Genomic DNA, 19,954 nt, shown 5'->3' on the forward strand with positions numbered 1-19,954 from the left:
AAATATAGGAATACCATAAATATACATACTTGTAAGTATGAAAATAAATATTATCTGTAGCAATCATTTATGTATATAGAGTCTTATTCATTTACTTAAACTGTATTTTACAATTAAAAGAAAATTAAATTTTTTTGAAATGTTTTTAAAATTAAAAAAATATTTTTTTTGTTACATCTAAAATTTTTTGTGAAAAAACGTATTTGACCGGCCTCAAGAGGCCGCGGCCTCTCGGTGATTGCACCGATTCATTTATATGGCCAGCACGCCACTGACCACAGATTACACCACGATTTACAGCTAATACCAACTATTAGGCTACGGCTCCACGGGCTGGAAATTGACGCTAGCAGTAGCCGCAAAACGAACTTAAGGTTCCGCAGAACGGAATAGGAATAGCCGAATTGTACCGACTACAGGACTTGTGCGTAGTCGGTTCAGTTCGGCTATTCCTATTCCGTTCCGTGGAACCTTAAGTTCGTTTTGCGGCTACTGCTAGCGTCAATTTCCAGCCCGTGGAGCCGTAGCCTTAGCAAAGCAATATCTGCTGTAAACTCTACACTACTCTACATATAAGACCAGACTATCTTGCCATTCAAATCCGCTCGCCACGGATCTGCTCAACATTGCACATGAAAAAAGACTAAAAAGACCTGACTCATTGGACCTCTAGTACATCTGGAGAAACAGAGTGCAGTGTCATAGTGCGGTGAAATAATCAAGTGTGATTATTTCAGTGATTTTTTAAAACTTTTCTCGTATTTTTATTCTTGTTTTTAGACTTCTAATAATCATATTTATTGCCAGTGCTGTCTACTATACTAAATTTTATCTATTATGTTCCAAGTAACTGTTATGTTGTATTTTAAAATTATAATTTTATATGTCTTACAGGGTGCTCGCCACTGGGCGGCTTAGGCATTTTAGGCATTTTAGTTCATATTTATTTTTTAGAAGGTAGGTCGATAGGTGCTTGAAATAAAGCAAAAACTTAAGTTTAGAAGTCATAATGAGTTTTCCCCGAAAGTGCTTCATTTTTTTGGTTATTTCACGTTGAAATATTCGATTTGGAATTTGACGAATAAGAACGTTTTTCTCATCAGCTCCAATTTTGCTTTCACTAGGTCTATAGACTTCATGAATACACCATTTTTTTTCGTTTTTTTTTTTATAAGCTACATTTTTGATAACAATATTTTTCGATAAAATACTTAGTTCTTGAGTTATTTACGAAAAACCGTCTAAAAACATTTTTTTTTGTTGAAAAATAAACATTTTTACTCGCAAATAACTCACCAAATAACTTTTAAACCTATAATTTTTTCACCACCGACAAGGGATTTTATTCACCTCACAAGCAAAAGCAACCAACGACAAAGTCCAACTTTGAAGTGGAGGATAAGGGTAGAACCTACATTAAAATTTTCGTGCAATTTTTTGGTCACCCTGAAAATTACACGGTATCGCCGTATTTCACGTCCATTTACTGGGCTATAGGTACAATAGAAAAATAAAACATTGCTATTGTAGTAGCGATATTTTCTGAGACATTGCTGTTGCAAATTCATCAATTAGCTAGATCTCTTAACATTTATACCATCAAAAATTTCTTGTTAAATTGCTAATGTTGCTAGCTCAGGCAATCGTTCTTGAAGCATTGTCCAAATGATTTTTAACTTTAAAAAATATCTCTCATCAGCAGCTAAAGACACAGGTAATGTCAAAAGAATTCTTAGTGAAATGCTTACGTTTGGAAGGTTGAAGATTAAATTGTTTTCAAATATAATATTGTAAAATACTTAAGGGGTCATAGGTAACGAAAATAACTTTTTAATTGCATTAAACAAATCATTGGAGTCTATACCTATCCTTATTATCTATCCTGATCTGCCAGTCATTCTTCAAGAACAAAATAACGTTTTAAAAGATCGCTGTCACTTAATTTAAATATGTTTCGTGTGTATTTATACCTACCTAATCCTATTTAATTTCTCAACTTTTGTTTTAAAATTAATTTTTATTTTTTTTTGTAAATTATTTTTTAATTTTTGACCCTGGGTTTTGGCGCCCCTGAAGGATGGCGCCCGTGTGCATCGCACACTTTGCACATTTGGTAGCGGGGGCCCTGATGATAACGAACGATTTACCCATAGATTATAGTTCTGGATAGGTAGGTAGGTATATAGATAACCAAGGTGACTGACGTCATCTAAAAAAGGATGGCCAGACTAAAATGGGAATAGTCAGGAAACATAGCCAGAATAACAGATCGGCGATGGACAAAAAGGTTATTGGAATGGAGACCAAAGGAAGACAAGGGAAGCAGAGCCGGATTTAAGCCAGTGGGGGCCCCTGTGCAGAATTGGTGTGGGGGCCCTACCTCCTACCATTAAAAAAATATTGATCTACTTTTATAAATATATTTTTTAATAATATAAAGCATATAAAGTACCTACAGGAGCTGTAACATGTTACAGTAAAATATTAAAAATAATAGTAAGATGTAGGTGTGGTTAAAGTTTGGAAACTTTTCGAGATATTTTAATTGAAAATTTCTTGATTATGTGGGACATAAGTTGCATTTAGACATCGTGGCCAATGCTCATTGTAGAGAGAGATGAGTCAAATACTCTTGGCCCATCATAGACCGAAGTCGATTTTTAATTAACTTATTTGAGAATGATCTTTAACCAGATTTTCAGCTTGATGCTAATTTTTGTAACCTCGTATGTGTATGTTGACCGAAGTAAAAGAGGAGGCAGAAGAATGTAATAAATATATTTTAAACAATTTATTTATTTTATACAATAAAATATTTTAATACTAGCGCCACCTTTTTTCAAGTACTTCAACTTTTCCTTAGTTTTCTACAGAAGACTATCTAGCTTCATCGACTATCTTCACAGTTGTTATGTTGTTATGGTTATTGGTTATGTTAAATGTCAGACAGCATTTTTGTTTTGAATGATTAAATTATTTCCATTTAACGCCAAATTACTAATTTGTGCGATTATAATTATTTTTACCTCTTGTACGAGATATACATATACAGCTAACATGTCTTCTGAAACACTTTTGTCAGTAGACTTTGAGGTATTCGGCAGGGTTCAAGGTATGTTTAAAAAAATATTGTTGTTTGGGTTTATATGACTGCGACACTAAATTCATTCGCCAAAAAAATATTAATTTGTATCTTGTACATGTCATGTCCTTTTACTACTCTGATATACTTTCAATTATTTTTATCTGTTTCATTGGTACTTTCATGTTCTCCAAGCATTGCCATATAATACTATTTTTTCCATATAATTTTTCTTTCTATAGAGTCCGATGCTGCTCTTAGATCTATGCAGTGGCGGTTTCTCCATAAGTGCACATGTGCATGTGAACCCCCCAAATTATTTTCACACAAACATTTATATTATGGAAAATATATCATTCTATAAATAACATTTTAATCTAACTATGCAGTAATTGAAATCCGAAATAACAGATCTAAGGAGTTTATAAGTCTCTAATAGGTAACATTTAAATATTTTTATTCTATTTCAAAGGAGAAACTTCACGGATGCGAGGCCTTAGACATAACCCCTTGTTCACCGCTCTTACAGTGGTTCCTATTCCAATGACTTTTCATAGGTCAAAATACAACACACCACCCGCCCGCTACCCGCTCTAGCCCACAAGTTTAGATAGCCACAAGTGCACAACTTGGTTGTGATCTTATGGTGTTTTTAACATGCACGGCACACATACATTTATATTTTGCTTTCATGAAGTTCGAATTTCGGAACAATATTAAGAATGGAGGGATTTGTGGATGTGAATGTTAGCGTGGAATATTTAAAATCAATTAAATTTTCTTCACTATATTTAGAAGAAAAATTAAAAATGCCGAAACCAAATTTGTTAATTAAGAATGTACCAAAGTGCAAAGGTCGAGATTATAAATGATTATTTAAAATGGAGATTTATGGAAAAACTTACAAATTGTGTAGCGGTGCTACTAGCAATACTTTTTACCGCTTTCCGTGTCTCCTACATATTTGGAGAAGAGGAAGCATAATGAATAAAATAGAAGATACGATTTTAACTATCCGGGGCAGTCCACTTAAGTAAATTGTTGATTAAAAATAATTTACAAGATGATTTTTCTGAAATAATTTGAATTCTTCAATTACTTGTTACGATGCCAGTGAGAACTGCAGAAACAGATCGATGTCTCTCTGCATTGAAACGTATCAAAACTTTCCTTAGAATGGCAATGGGCCAGGATCGACTAACTTCACTCGCAATGTTTTCAATAAAAAAAATTATTCAAGAAATTAAAATTTTACTGAATTGGTTTGTGAATAATTTATCTAAAAAAGAAACAGGCGACTGACTTTCGTTACAAAACTTGCTTGTAACATATAAACACTAAATTATAATTTTAAGTCAATAATAGTTAGGTATTTGTGATATAAGTGGTAAAAGTGCACGTTTAAGGCACGCATGTGAAAGTTGCGAGCAGAATGCAGAACGCAGTAAGCAGAATGAGCAAAGCGAATTCTGCAATTCACATGAGTGCCTTAAAAATGTACTTTTTAACACGTATACCATACAATATTTTTTCTACAAACGTCTTATACAGGGTGTCCAGAAACTCTACCGACAAACGAAGACAGGAGATTCCTCAGATAATTTTAAGACAATTTAACCAAATTCACCTAGTCCGAAAATGCTTCTTAAGGGAGCTAGAGCTCTTTGAAGATGGCGTCATGAAATTAGTTTTTCTTAAATACCTTCAGAACGCTTCTATTTAGAAAAACGAAAATTGGTATGCTTATTTACTTTTCAGAGATGAATCGATTTCATCCATTGTAAATTTCTAGTACCGGTCATAGGCGTGCGTTTTGGGTAGAGCAACGGATATTTTATCGCGTAACTTTTTTGTCCTTAACTTTTATGCATTTTTGACACCGAATTATTAAATTGTGAGATATTCTAGTACTAAAAGGTACTCTTGATTTAAGTCGGTAGGACACACCGTTTTCTAGAAAAATCGATTTGAAAGTTTTTCGTTTTTGGAATTTGAAAAAAAATTGAAAGAACTTTTCAACAAAAAACGAAGTATTTTACCAACATAAAGTAAGAGTAACTTTTAGTACTCGAATACCTCATAATTTAATAATCTAGTGTCAAAAGTGCTCAAAAATTCAAGACAAAAAAGTTATGCTATAAAATAACTGTTGACCTACCCAAAACAGGCGCCTATGACCAGTACTAGAAATTCGCAATTAATGAAATCGATTTTTATCTAAAATATAAATAAATGTACCAGTTTTGGTCTTTCAAAACACTTTTTTTTTTAAATTTTTTTTTTAATTTAAAGAGCGAAAAGTTTTCAAATCGATTTTTCTAGAAAACGGTGTGTCTTACCGATTTAAAACAAGAGTACCTTTTAGTACTAAAATACTTTCCAATTTAATAATCCAGTATCAGAAATGCATAAAAGTTAAAGATAAAAAAGTTATGCGATAAAATAACCGTTGCCCTACCCAAAACGGACGCCTATGATCGGTACTAGAAATTTGCAATGGATGGATTAGATTTATATCTTAAAGGTAAATACGCGTACCAATTTTTGTTTTTCTAAATAGAAGAGTTCTGGAGATATTTAAGAAAAACTAATTACAAGACGCCATCTTCAAAGAGCTCTAGCTCCCTTAGGAAGCATTTTCGGACTAAGTGAATTGGGTTAAATTATCTTAAAATTGTCTGAAGAATCTCCTGTGTTCGTTTGTCGGTAGAGGTTCTGGACACCCTGTATATCAACAATTATAATTTATTCATTCTCAATTAGAGGACAATATCTACAAAAACTTTTACTTGAATTTGACTGACATTCCATTTTTATATTTTTCTTGACATTACATAAGAATTGCCTATACTGTCAATACGTAAATCATAACAACTATAGAATACCATCTTACTTTTATTGTTGTATATTCTAACAAATTTTCTACGAACGTGTTAAAAATGCAATAATACAGTTTAAATTTAAATTTTAAAAAACCTTTTAAGGCTATGGGTACATAATTCGCAAATATTTTACGTGTATCCCTACTTTTTCTGTCTTTACACGGCAAATTACGTGTAGTAAAATTCACACTGGTATGGATATATAAACATTAGTAGAATGTCATTCTACTTGAAAATGTCATCATTAATTTAAAGAGATGGGTTTTGAATGTTCTTGGATAACTGTTATTTTTATAATTGGAAATTATTAATTCAGTTAATAAATGTGATAATTTTTTCACTAACTATGTATTCAGTGATTGTAATAATTTATTTGTACAACTAAAAATCGAGAAAAGAGGAAAAGTGTTAAAGTGATTTTTTAATAATATATTGTTATGGAACGCTTACAATTTTGAACATCTTTAACAACAAAATACTTGGATCACAGAATATATTATCCTTTTGTATTCTCTGCTTGGATCTTCCACAAATAATACACAATAAATAACTTTTTATTAAATTCACGTCTTAAATCAATTATTTATCAAATACACTATATTTCAATAATATTTAATCAATAACTCAACATATTCCCGATGCAATGTCAAATATTTAAAATTGTCACTGATTGTCAGTGTCTGACTGACAATATATTCTGACAATATTATATTCGGCTGAGTGCGTTGTAAGACAAAGATAGATTTGGAAAATATTACCACGGCATTGTGTTTATTTTTTTCAAATCCTGAAAAAACCAATAAATATTTTTGAAAAATTTAAACGCAGAATGAAAGACTAAATTATTACCGAGGGCCGAAAGTCCCTTAGAATAAATAAAAAGTTTATTTTGAATGATATATTTGAAATTAAAAATCACACTAAATTTTCTCTTAGTTTTTCACCCCTGTAACTTATTAAAATAAACATTATAGAAGTTCTCAGGGACTTTCGACCCTCGCTAATAACGTGATCTTTCATTCTGCGTTTAAATTTTTCAAAAATACTTATTAGTTTTCTCAGGATTCGAAAAAAATGAATCCCCATTTGAATAGCATTGCAGCCGAAAATACGTACCGATCCTCTTAAACCACCTTTTTCAAATTGCGCAAGTTGTACTATTAATATTAATGTTAATAAATGAAATATAAATATTTTGACGTTTCACAATTTGACAAATCACTTTTAACTGCAGTGCCTTAAAAAATTTAAAGCACTAGTGCCTTAAAATAGCATTTTTAACGCTCCTATGGAGTGCTAAAAATTGCATTTTTAACACGGTTGTAGAAAAAATACATTATTTATTGTAATTTTTAATAAGGTCCTTTGATTTTTACAATTTGACGACACAAAAAAAATTTTACCTACGGAAATAGGGCCTCAAGGTTTTTTTATATCTTAATATTATGTGTGTACCCACAATATTTTACATCAGGCGCCGCCACTGGATCCATGAATGCCAGAATTTCCCTCCCGACTCAATACTTCTTTCTATTTCTTTCTGATCTTTCTGGTCTAAATGATGCTTGCTCTTCTCCCATTTCTTTTTCCACCTCTTGTCGTAGTCTCTTCTCAAATAATAACATACCGATGATAAACATATTACTCTATAATTTTCGCCGTTTAAATATTTTCCCTTTTTGTATATTGGCACTATAAGGTTACTTTACCAGTTTTTTGGGATTTATTGTTTTTCTCATGCCTCTTTGTATATTTTTCTATAACCAGTTTATCTCTTCTTCTCCCATGTATTTGACCATTTCCGGGTCTATGTCATCATCCCCACCTGCTTTACATGGCTTTATATTTCTAATAATAATAAAATGTATTAATTTAAAATATATTGTTTTAGGTGTATTTTTTCGAAAGGTAATTATCATTACTGAGGTATTGATCAAACAAATGATTCATTTAATTTTTAGTATACCGAAAAAGAAGCTAAGAGACTGAATTTGAAAGGATGGTGCATGAATACCAAGCAGGATACAGTTAAAGGAATTATCGAAGGACCCACAAAAAATGTAGAAGAAATGTTAGTATTTTATTATTCTGCCAATACTTTTATATAATCAGAACTAGCTATAACTGTTAGTTTTATGTTCTGAAAAAGGATCAAAATTTGAAGATCGTTCATTGTTTGTTTTTTAACTATGAAATATGCAACTATGCAACCTTCCATTTCTTCAATATTTTTTATTATATTAGTTGACAATAAGTTGAAAAGGCGAAACAATTTTTTTTCAAAGTTTATTTTCAAAAGAGAATGTAGCATGAATATTATGATATCATTCGTTATCATTTTATACAGTATGTCCCTGTAAGTTGTATCCATATGGAAAACTTTTTTATTATTAATTTTACGAAAAAAAGTCATTCTTCATAAAAATCTCTGCATGGTCCAAAACCTAAGATTCAACCATCAGATATCAAATTTTATGAATATTATACGAGGTATGTCAAAAAGTTTGAATTTCACTCAAGAGTAATAAAGTAGCTTTATTTTTCACAATATTGAAAATTGCTGTTATGAAAAGTTGTTTGGAATTAAAAACTATATTATAATATGCAATTATATCCTTCTAATTGAAACTTTTTTTTTGAAAAATTATGGATAACTAACATTATTTTCAGTTATTTCAATTCTGATAACTCTTTTATTATTAATTTTACGAAAAACGTGATTCTTGATAAAAAGTTCTGCATGGTCTGAAACCTAAAATACAACCATATTATGTCACATTTTATCAATTTTATACAAGGTATGTCAAAAAATATGAATTTGGCTCAAGAGTAAAATACCTTTATTTTTCACAATATCGAAAATTGTTATTATGAAAAGTTACTAAGAATTAAAAACCATGTTTCAGTATGTAATTACATCCTTCTTATTGAAATATTTTGAACTATAAAGGTACTTTACTTTTGATCTAAATTTATCTTTTTTGACACACCTCGTATAAAATTGACATAAGATGGTTGTATTTTAGGTTTTAGAGTATTTTAGACCATGCAGAACTTTTTATTATGAATCACTTTTTTCGTAAAATTAATATTAATTACTTTAAAATTAATTAATTAATTAATAATTAGAATTAAAATTACTGAAAATAATGTTAGTTATCTATAATTAAAAAAAAAAAAATTTCAATTAGAAGGATGTAACTGCATATTAGAATATATTTTTTAATTCCAAACAACTTTTCATAATAGCAATTTTCAATATTGTGAAAAATAAAGCTACTTTACTCCTGAGTGAAATTCAAACTTTTTGACATACCTCGTATAATATTCATAAAATTTGATATCTGATGGTTGAATTATAGGTTTTGGACCATGCAGAGCTTTTTATGAAGAATAACTTTTTTTCGTAAAATTAATAATAAAAAAGTTTTTCATATGGATACAACTTACAGGGAAATACTGTATATAATATAAATATTTTCTTTATATGAATTAAATTGTAGTTTATATTTATAATAATTATCTCTACATTCAGCAAGCAGAGCAACAGAACCTTGTGTCACATGTCTTTAAAGTTTTTAACATTTAGTTTATCTGCCATAGAGAACCAACAATTTCGTCATTCAATATCTACGTTTCATCCAAGAAAAAAAAAACAAACAGTCATATTAGTCCAGGAACCGAAGCTTTTGCCTCGAAATTTTTACAGAATGGGTCGATTTGCGTGAAAATTTGAGACTAAGTAGTGGATAGTCCAAGGATCAAAATCTATATGATGTCGAAAGGCGCTTTTACCATGGGGGTGGTTGCCACCCCATCTCGGGGGTGGAAATTTTTTATTATATTTTGACCGCAAAATTTGGTAAAAACATTCATTCTAAGCAAAAAATTTTCTACACATTTTTTTGATCAAATTAATAGTTTTAGGTACTCAATTTATAGGGAATTTATAGGTTTAGGGACTCAATAGGTACTCACTTACAATTTACTCAATTTTTGCTGTAGAAAAAAATTTTTCAAACCAAATTCTTGGGAACTAAATAACCTACAATTTCATGTTTTTACACATTTTTTTGTATCTCTCTGATACTAATCTTTCTATTCTGAAGAAAATGGCATTTTTTACCAAACTTCAAAGATTCGTTATTCGCTTTTAACTCCAGTTTTTTAAAAACTAATCATTCTAAGCCAGTCATACTTCTAGAATCTATTAATAATACATAAATAAAGAAGACTGAATCTGAATAAGGCCAATGACTAAAAACACCGTCAACTTATATTATTATGCTTCCAATTGGATTTCTTCATTTTTACTTTATCGTACTACATACGCAGTATGAGTATAATAGATAAAGTTATAGGATCGTGCAAAAAATTTTTTTTCAGATTTCACTTTTTTTCGACGATTTGAGTCCACCTGAGTATAAAAAGCAAATAAAAAAACATGTCGGAAGTATGTACGTACGTACGTATGTACGTACGTATGTCGCCACCGCCCAGCAAAAACTACTAGACCGATTTCGATGAAATTCGGTATGAGTAAGTTTAAGAGAATTTTGTCGAGAAACTAAGCTTTTGAAAAAAACCTCTCAAAGGGGGGCCAAAACAGGGGGGTTATTTAAGGCCCATTTTTGCAAATTTTGACCGAAACGAATGAAATTTAAGTTAAAGTTAGCTCATCGACAGGAAAATAGAAATACGGAATTTCACATTTCCAAATCCAAAATGGCGGCCAGCATGGCCGACCGCCCACCCGATACATTTCCCTACCAATCTAAAAACTTGTTTAAGATAAATTTAATTTGAAAAAACATTTGTATAGCCTAAAGATGGGGCTATAACAAGAATATTATCGTTTTTCAGAAAAATTATGGGTTGCCTATATTTAAGGGGTCAAAATTTGACATAAGTTTGAACTAGATTTTCTCAAAAATGGCTCCAAGGAATTTATTCATTTTTTGATATGTTTTTGATATCCTATCGGTAAATTCAATAACATCAGTCAGATTTCTTAACTCCTCATAGGAGGGGAGTTATGAATTTTTTATAAAAAAATATTCGAGTGCCCGTAACTTCCTCTGTAATAGAAACTAAAATTTGAAATTTGGTAGACATATATAGTATGTTATTATCTATTAGCACAATAAATTTTATCTACAATATAGCTTCCGGTTGAACCGGAAATGAAAAAAAAATCTTAATATTTTAGATACGCCCTGTATATTTTTACATATTTTGAAATAATGTAAAATTACCTTTCCAATGACATAAAAGTCGTTGCTGTAACTCAAAAACTCGAAAAGTTACAGAAAATTGAAATTTTGCTAGAATCTTGTGTGTGTCCCCTCTCACGCGATTATAGCAGAGCATTATTATAGGGCAGTCGATGAGGGTATTTGGCTCCGAATTCCATCCTACTACATCGATGTACTTGATATTTTCACAGTAAGTAGGGAATAGCTCAAGAAACAAAATCTACCCTATATACTATGGCGCTTTTATCTTGGGGCAATTCCCACCCCTTCAAGTGGGTGGAAAATTTGTTGGTCAAAATAAGCATGGAAGTGGCTAGAGAACCTATTTTTAAGCAAAAACTGATCTATACTTTTTTTTGAGAACTCGATACTTTTTGAGTTATGCGTAGTTGAAAATTGGCCATTGTCATTCAAAAATGACACGTTTTCGGACGGTTTTTTGTGAATACCTTAAAAACTATGCATCAAACTAAAAACACTATATAAAAATTTTTTTAGATTATAAATAAAAAAGAGATTCGTTCCTTCGTAAATTTTCTATTTATAATACAAAAAGAGATATGGTAGGTAAAAAGAGTTTGTTTTTTGGTGCATGCTCAAAGTGCTCATGCTTTTGTAGTGTTTGAAAAGGCCTTTAAAACGAGCACCGTTAAATGTCGGTTACATTCAAACTAAGCGAAATATGGTGCAAAAAAGATATGACTAATGTACTTTAAGGAAAAATGATAAGTACATACATTTAACCCCTCATTCACCAGAATTTAAATGCATTGTTTTTCTTTTGCAATACCTCTTAATATAGTGTTATTTCTACTTTCAAAAAGTTGGACGGGTGAAAAAAATAAGATCAAATTATAGGGCGCATTTTTAAATTTTCTTAAAATTCTTTCTTTTGCTCCATGCAATTCGAAAATAAAAATGTTCTATCCCCGAGAAGTGGTGGGAACCGCCCCCATGATAAAAGCGCCATAGTATATAGTATAATATAGGATAGACTTTGAATTAGGAGATTTGGCTTTGGGCTACTCCCAAAATTTCATTACAATCCATGCAGTAAAATGCAAATATTGTAAACTATTAATTTCTCAGAAAAATGAACTAATCTGAAATGAAAGTATGACTAATATTCTATTGATTTATGCAATAATTGTCCCCGAACATTTTCTCAAATGCAGGAATTAATGATGCGTAGACCCATAAAATATGTTCAAGTATGTATGTATACAAGGTGTTTCTAAAATATCAAAATAACGAGTAACTTTGTTATTTTTATAGAATGCCAGTATCTAGTACGATAACGATAATAGATCGGTACGATAAAGTTCTCGGGCGGCCCTTCCGTCCAGCGTTTTTTTCAACAAAATATATTGATTTTTTAACCGTAACTTTTAATTTTTTTATCTTAGAAAGTTCTATAAAAAAGAATTTTGTAGATTTTTACAAGATCTATAAGGCTATTAATATTAAATCCTTAAAACCTCAGTCGCAAAAAGAGGTGACTTTGAAAGAGTTAGGTGGTTTTTGCATGTTATTACAAACTTTATTTGTCAATAGCTCACTCAATTTTTGACGCAGGAAAAATGTTTGCAAATCAAGTTCTTGGAAAGTAAAAAGCTACAATTTCATATTTAAACATTTTTTCGTATCTCTGATGCTAATCTTTGTATTCTGAAGAAACAGCAGTTTTTACCAAACTTCAAAAATTCGTTCTTCGCTTTTAACTCCATTTTTTTTAAACTAATCTTTCTAAGCCGGTCAAACTTCTAGAACCAATTAAAAATACAAAAATAAAGAAGACTAAATCAGGTCAATGACTAATTTTTATTAGGGTGGTTATTAGGAGGTTGGTTCCGATCACTTTTTCTTTGAAAAAAAAAAATAGGGACTGACATTCTTTTCTTTATAAGTGACGTAATGTTTGAGCTAGAGACATTTTTTGTATTTTTTGAGATAGATATTTTTATAGTTATTTATGATATAAGTGTTAAAAGTACACGTTTAAGGCACGCATGTGAAAGTTTGCAGAATGAGCGATAGCGAGTTCTGCAATTCACATGAGTGCCTTAAAAATGTACTTTTTAACACGCATATCATACAATATTTTTTCTACAAACGTAATTACAGGACAATATCTACAAAAACTTCTACTTGAACTTGGCTGACATTCCATTTTTATATTTTTTTGACATTACATCAAAATTGCCTATACGGTCAATACGAATTGCAGTGCCATAAAATTTTTAAAGCACTAGTGCCTTAAAGTAGCATTTTTAACGCTCGTATGGAGTGCTAAAAATTGAATTTTTAACACGGTTGTAGAAAAAATACTTTAAATTAGTTTGAACAACTTATTCTCGAAAAATGCATAGTTTATCCGTATTTTGACTTTGAAAGTACAATATTTAGCATTTGACGAAGAAGAGCTAACATATTAATAAAGTATAGCTCGATTACTCTTGGATTTAAAGAATATTAAAAAAAATTGTTTATTTTTTCAAAAGGTACATTTTTGTTAAGTAAAGTTTTTTCATAAATCTTTTTGAGTTATTAGCAGAAAACTGATTTAAAACATTGATTTTTTCGATGTAAAACTAATACTTTCGATAGCGAATAAATCGAAAACTATTAATTTTATCAAAAAAATGTATAGAACATTTTTTGCTTAAAATGAATGTTTTTACCAACTTTTGCAGTCAAAATATAATTAAAAATTTCCACCCCCGAGATGATGTGGCAACCACCCCCATGGTAAAAGCTCCTTTCTGCGTCATATAGAGTCTGATCCTTGGACTATCCAATACTTATCCTCAAATTTTCAAGTAAATCTATCCATTCTGTAAAAATTGAGAGATTTTGTCCTATTTTAAGCTTCATTACTTGGACTATAGGGTGATTGATTAGTGTGAGGAAGCTCAGTAGATCTGTTATAGTAAAAATTACAAAAAAAAGTTATTGACAAAAATTGTAGGCAACTTTAAACTCCACATTTTAAAATTAGTTACAATCTTACAGGGTGTTCCATAAGATGGTGGCAGACCAAACTTATGTTTTTTTAAATGGAACACCCTGTATTTTATTTTAAATTTGAAATCTGCTTCACTTCCACATCACAACAATGTAAAGTTTTATTATGTTATACCGGGTACTTAAAAAGTTATAGCCAATATTACCTGAAAATCGTATCAAGTTTAACTCCCTGTATAATTAAAAAGGAGTACAGGAACATTGATCTATTGCAACCATAGTTTTTTAATAATTGTTAAAAATTATAAAACATATTCGTTTTCATAATATTCCTTAAATCAAATACAGGGTAAGTCAAAATGCAAGTACATTATTTACTTGGTAATTTTAAATAGAACACCCTGTATTTTATATCACTATCGAAAAGTACTAATATCGTACTTTAAATTTTATAAAGTACTCCCTATACCTAAAGTTATCAGTTTTCTAGATATTTTTATTTTTCCATCGAAGTATTAATTTGGTAGATATTTTAACGTTTACCAATAATTATTGTGAGTTGGCCATGATTGATTTGTCAGAAACTGACAGTTTGACATTATTGTTTATTAATTCAGTATTGGGGTACACCGTAAATTAGCAACAATTATTATTTAGTAATTCAGTAATTAATTCAATTTAAATTAGCAATAACGAATTTTACTACTGATGAAATGGTAGATATGATCTGGATTTTGGGGGAATGCAATAAAAATTCATTACTATCAGCTAGAATTTATCAAGAACGGTTTCCAGATAGGCGGCAACCGAGACAAGATACATTTGAAAAATTGAAAGATCGATTTAACGGCACTGGTTCAGTGAATTATGAAAAACATGAACGAACAAAAACTAGTGTGACAGAGGAAAACGAAATTAGTGTGTTGATGGCAGTTACAGAAAACCCACACACAAGTATAAGGAGTATTTCCAATGAACAAGAACTTAGTTACTACTCCGTTCAAAACATTCTATCTAAAAACAAGATGCACCCTTATCATATTCAAAAGCACCAAGAATTAAATAATGATGATTTTCAGAAACGAATAGTATTTTGTGAATGGGCCTTAGAAAAAATTAATGAGCAGAGAGATTTTTTTGATTATGTCTTATTTGGTGATAAAGGTGGCCCCCAAGGTCACCAGAGCTCAATAAAATGGACTCATTTTTTGGGGTTACGTTAAGAACGAAGTATATAAAATACCTCCAACAACAAGAGATGATATGAAAAATAGAATCCGAATTGTATTTCAAAATATTTCCTTACAAATGCTTAGTAATGTAAGCAACTCTTTCAATGACCGCTTTCAAGTATGCATAGATGTTTTGGAAGGTCATTTAGAACACCTTACTTAAGTAAGATAAGTTAAAATTACTGTTGTTTTTATTTTTTTGTGTTGTTATTTTTTTTAATTTTCCGTCGGTTATTTGTTATAAATTTTATTTAAAATAAATTACTTTCTTTTCTGTGTCGTTATTTCTTTACTGAATTAATAAACAATAATGTCAAACTGTCAGTTTCTGACAAATCAATCATGGCCAACTCACAATAATTATTGGTAAACGTTAAAATATCTACCAAATTAATACTTTGATGGAAAAATAAAAATATCTAGAAAACTGATAACTTTAGGTATAGGGAGTACTTTATAAAATTTGAAGTAAGATATTAGTACTTTTCGATAGTGATATAAAATACAGGGTGTTCTATTTAAAATTACCAAGAAAATAATGTACTTGCATTTTGACTTACCCTGTATTTGATTTAACGAATATTATGAAAACGAATATGTTTTATAATTTTTAATAATTATTAAAAAACTATGGTTTCAATAGATCAATGTTCCTATACTCCTTTTTAATTATACAGGGAGTTAAACTTGATACGATTTTCAGGTAATATTGGCTATAACTTTTTAAGTACCCGGTATAACATAATAAAACTTTACATTGTTGTGATGTGGAAGTGAAGCAGATTTCAAATTTAAAATAAAATACAGGGTGTTCCATTTAAAAAAACATAAGTTTGGTCTGCCACCATCTTATGGAACACCCTGTAAGATTGTAACTAATTTTAAAATGTGGAGTTTAAAGCTGCCTACAATTTTTGTTAATAACTTTTTTTTGTAATTTTTACTATAACAGATCTACTGAGCTTCCTCACACTAATCAATCACCCTGTACATTTGATGATCATCTTTTTTATACATAAGTCCAATGTTTTAAAACCTTTCCACAATCAATTAGTGCAGTCTTTTGCAGTCACTAGTGCAGAAGAAATATCTTTTTCTACAATATTTTTATGCAAACTTTTAACTGTGAGGCAGTATAAAAAATTGTATTTGTTGTTCAAGACAAAAATGTTCAAAAATGGGAAATGAAACATCATCCAATTCAACCATCCATCAACCAATTTACGTCCACTGCTGGACATAGGTCTCCCCCAATTGATTCAACACTTCATGGTTTTGTGTTGATTGTTGTCAGTTTTTACTCACGGTTCTTAGACATTACTACGGTTGCCTAAATCGACTAACCAATGAACATTAAGGGTGAGATTACGTCACGAGAGTTTAGTGTCATTTGAATCGTAATATGATTTTTTTCGAATCCTGAGAAAACCAAGTATTTTAGAAAAATGTAAACGCAGGATGCAAGATTACATTATTACCGAGGGCGGAAAGCCCCTTAGAATAAACAAGCAAATTCTATTGAATGAAATATTTGAAATTAAATATCACACTTCTCTTTTATTTTCAGCCCTGTAACTTATTAAAATAAACATTATAGAAGTTTTCAGGGACTTTCAGCCCTCGGTAAAAATGTAGTCTTTCATTCTGAGTTTAAATTTTTTAAAAATATTTATTAGTTTTCTCAGGATTCGAAAAAAATAAATACAATTAAAACACATTGAGAATTTTGACATGCGTCAAAGTTTTGCATTAACTCAATGTAAAATTCTGAACTGTTGAATTCCAGCTTCCCTAATAATTATTTTACATCAAAAGACATTAGAAACTATTTGAAGAGGATTGAAATCTGTATTGGAAATAACTGTTAAAATTGGTCTGCGTAATTAAACATATTCCAAAATTTTGTAAAAATGTAATACATTTTAGTTTTCAGCCCAAACTTAGGCCACACACAATGCAATAATGTTCACATTTTTGAACTGTCAATATTTTTATTTTATCATCTATTGTTTAAAAACAATACAGTTGATAAGATACCCTATCAGTTGCGGAGAAAGGATTAATAATAAAGATTTTTTTATTCAGTCAATGGTGTGAGCACTGTCAGTTAAATAGTAACGTGTGGTCTTACTTTTACACGCATACCTAATGGAATACGCAAAATTTTGGAATGCATTTAAATCGTAGAACAATTTTAACTTTTGATTTTAATATAGATTTTAATTCTCTACCTCTTTCTGATGTTAATTTCTTGTTTTTACTTACAAATCAATAATAATAATAATAATAAGCAATTTTTAATAATTTAAGAGCTGCGGCTATATTTTAATTACTGTTTTACCTACAATCGGTAACTGATTAGTGTTTTACATGTATTTTTCATGTCGTGATTTGATTATCATCAAGAAAATTGATTAAAATAAATGATTGATTATAATCAACTTCTTGATTAGCGTTCGAACAACCGGCCCTACAAGTATTCTCTCATGACTTTTGATGTAGAATAATTAGGGAAGCAGGAATTCAACAATTCAGAACTTTACATTGAGTTTCCTATGGCCCTTTTTACGATTCCCCACCCGGTATAAGATAAAATGTGTACTATTTGTCTTATTATTTATTATATTATTATAAAATATGGGAATGTAAACTCTTGTGACGTAAAGTCAAAAATATAAGTCTCCCCACCACCGTCGGACAAGACAACCGTAATAAAGTCTAATAACCGTGGTTTTTACTAATCCGCCTGATATCATCTGTCCATCGTCTAGGTCTAGACGGACAACATAGTACAGTCAAATATGTAACATAATTAAAGAATCAAAGAGAAAAATTCATGATACAGCGTACTGGACTTATTATTGATGTATTTTATTTATTTTAATATTTTTAGTCATAGTAAATGTATTATTTTTGTTTTTCTAATTTTTTCTTTTTTTTTCTAGGAAATTATGGTTACAAGAAACTGGCAGTCCTTCCTCTAGGATTGATAAAGCCGTCTTTTCCAACCAAAAAACTATTAATCAATACACCTATGATTCATTTAAGATCAAACGATAATTTCAAATAATTTTTAGAAAAAGTAATTGACAAATTCTAGTAGATGTGTGAATATATCCTCAAAAGGAGCTTTAAAACAGTATTTATATTTTGAGTTTTATGTATTTTTTGGTTTTATGAATATATTCCTGTTTAAAACGAATAGGTATTTTATTTAATATTAATATGTACTCAAAAATTCAATATGAGAGAAAAATAATAACTAGATGACTGAATTAAAATAAAGAATTTACTATTTTACTTGAGAATTCACCACGATCTTAATTTTTTTTTATTTGTAATTAACGTGTCTCGACAGCTACTGGTCAATGACACGGGAACAGTTTACAATATTATGGATACAAATTATACATACATTATAAATACAAATATGCATTTGGTATGATCAGTTCTTATTAGTGAAGCCAAACAATAAAACTTATAGATTAAACACTGTGCGCTGGTTAGATTAGTTGGAATAAACGTGTTTCTTTTAGGAATTTTAGAACACAGTCAAAACCGTTTGGAACACTGAGGATGTCTTTTAGATCCCCTTTTAACTTGAATTTGTTTCTAGAGAAATCATACTGACAGCAGTTAATTATTACATGTTTAATGGAAAGGAGAGTATTGTAGAAATGGCATACTGGAGGGTTTTCTGACGCCATAAGGTATCCGTGTGAGACGTGTATGCCCTATTCGTAGTCGGCGAATAACTGATTTATCTTTCCTGTTCATGGATGACATATTGAGCCGAGATAAGTTAGGTTGAATTTCGTGCAGCTTAGTTTTTGTTCTATTCCATTGGTCTGCCCATGAGCTGAGAATTTTTGAAGTTATACTTCTTTACCGGCGATATGAGGGTGAATTTTTATATGTTAAAACCTATGATCCCGGCACATGCGCATTATAACTTTGTTCTGATTGGATGTTCAAATGACATGTCAAAAATTATTCAATATGGCGGCTGTGGCAGAGCTGTAGTTTGATTATTTATGGTTGTTGCGTTTTAAAATTTGTGTGAAAAGAAACAACAAACAAAAGTTAGTTAACAGTTATACTGCCTTTTTAAATAGTTTTCATATACCTATATTTTTGGACTTTTGGACTATTTTGGACAAGGAAAACTCATTCTAATTTGGTAAGTAGTTTTTATTATAATCATATTGTAATAGGGAATTTGCACTAAAAATTTTTTTTGCATAAAATTGTTAATTTATGTTTTAAAATGTTATATTCAAAATATTACGTCTTAACAATGAATAGTGTACGTACAACATCTAATCAAAGTTCCGCGCCTAAAATTTCCGTTTTAAACAACTTCAAAAGCGAGACCTGAGGTCTGACGTCACAGGCCACCCGTATCGTTTGTCCGTTCGGGGTGGGCCATTGCATTTAATGCAGTTTGCCCATAGATAAATAATATAGTTGAAATATCTTGTTTTACTCTGTGGCAAAAATGATTTTTTCTGTGACAGGCAAAATATTAACATTTTATCT

The 19,954-nt window shown here is 30.3% G+C and overlaps 1 protein-coding gene across 1 annotated transcript; it reads left to right on the top strand.

The window, feature by feature from the left end:
• The first annotated feature begins 2,907 nt into the window (after window positions 1-2,907).
• Window positions 2,908-18,617, top strand: LOC114335170 (acylphosphatase-2). Its single transcript, XM_028285349.2, has 4 exons — window positions 2,908-3,112; window positions 7,856-7,872; window positions 7,926-8,035; window positions 18,361-18,617. The coding sequence occupies exons 1-4, from the start codon at window positions 2,965-2,967 to the stop codon at window positions 18,473-18,475; spliced, it is 390 nt and encodes a 129-aa protein (XP_028141150.1). The 5' UTR covers window positions 2,908-2,964; the 3' UTR covers window positions 18,476-18,617.
• The last annotated feature ends 1,337 nt before the right edge of the window (window positions 18,618-19,954 follow it).

The sequence above is a fragment of the Diabrotica virgifera genome, chromosome 6, assembly GCF_917563875.1.
Source record: "Diabrotica virgifera virgifera chromosome 6, PGI_DIABVI_V3a".
Classification (NCBI taxonomy): domain Eukaryota; kingdom Metazoa; phylum Arthropoda; class Insecta; order Coleoptera; family Chrysomelidae; genus Diabrotica; species Diabrotica virgifera.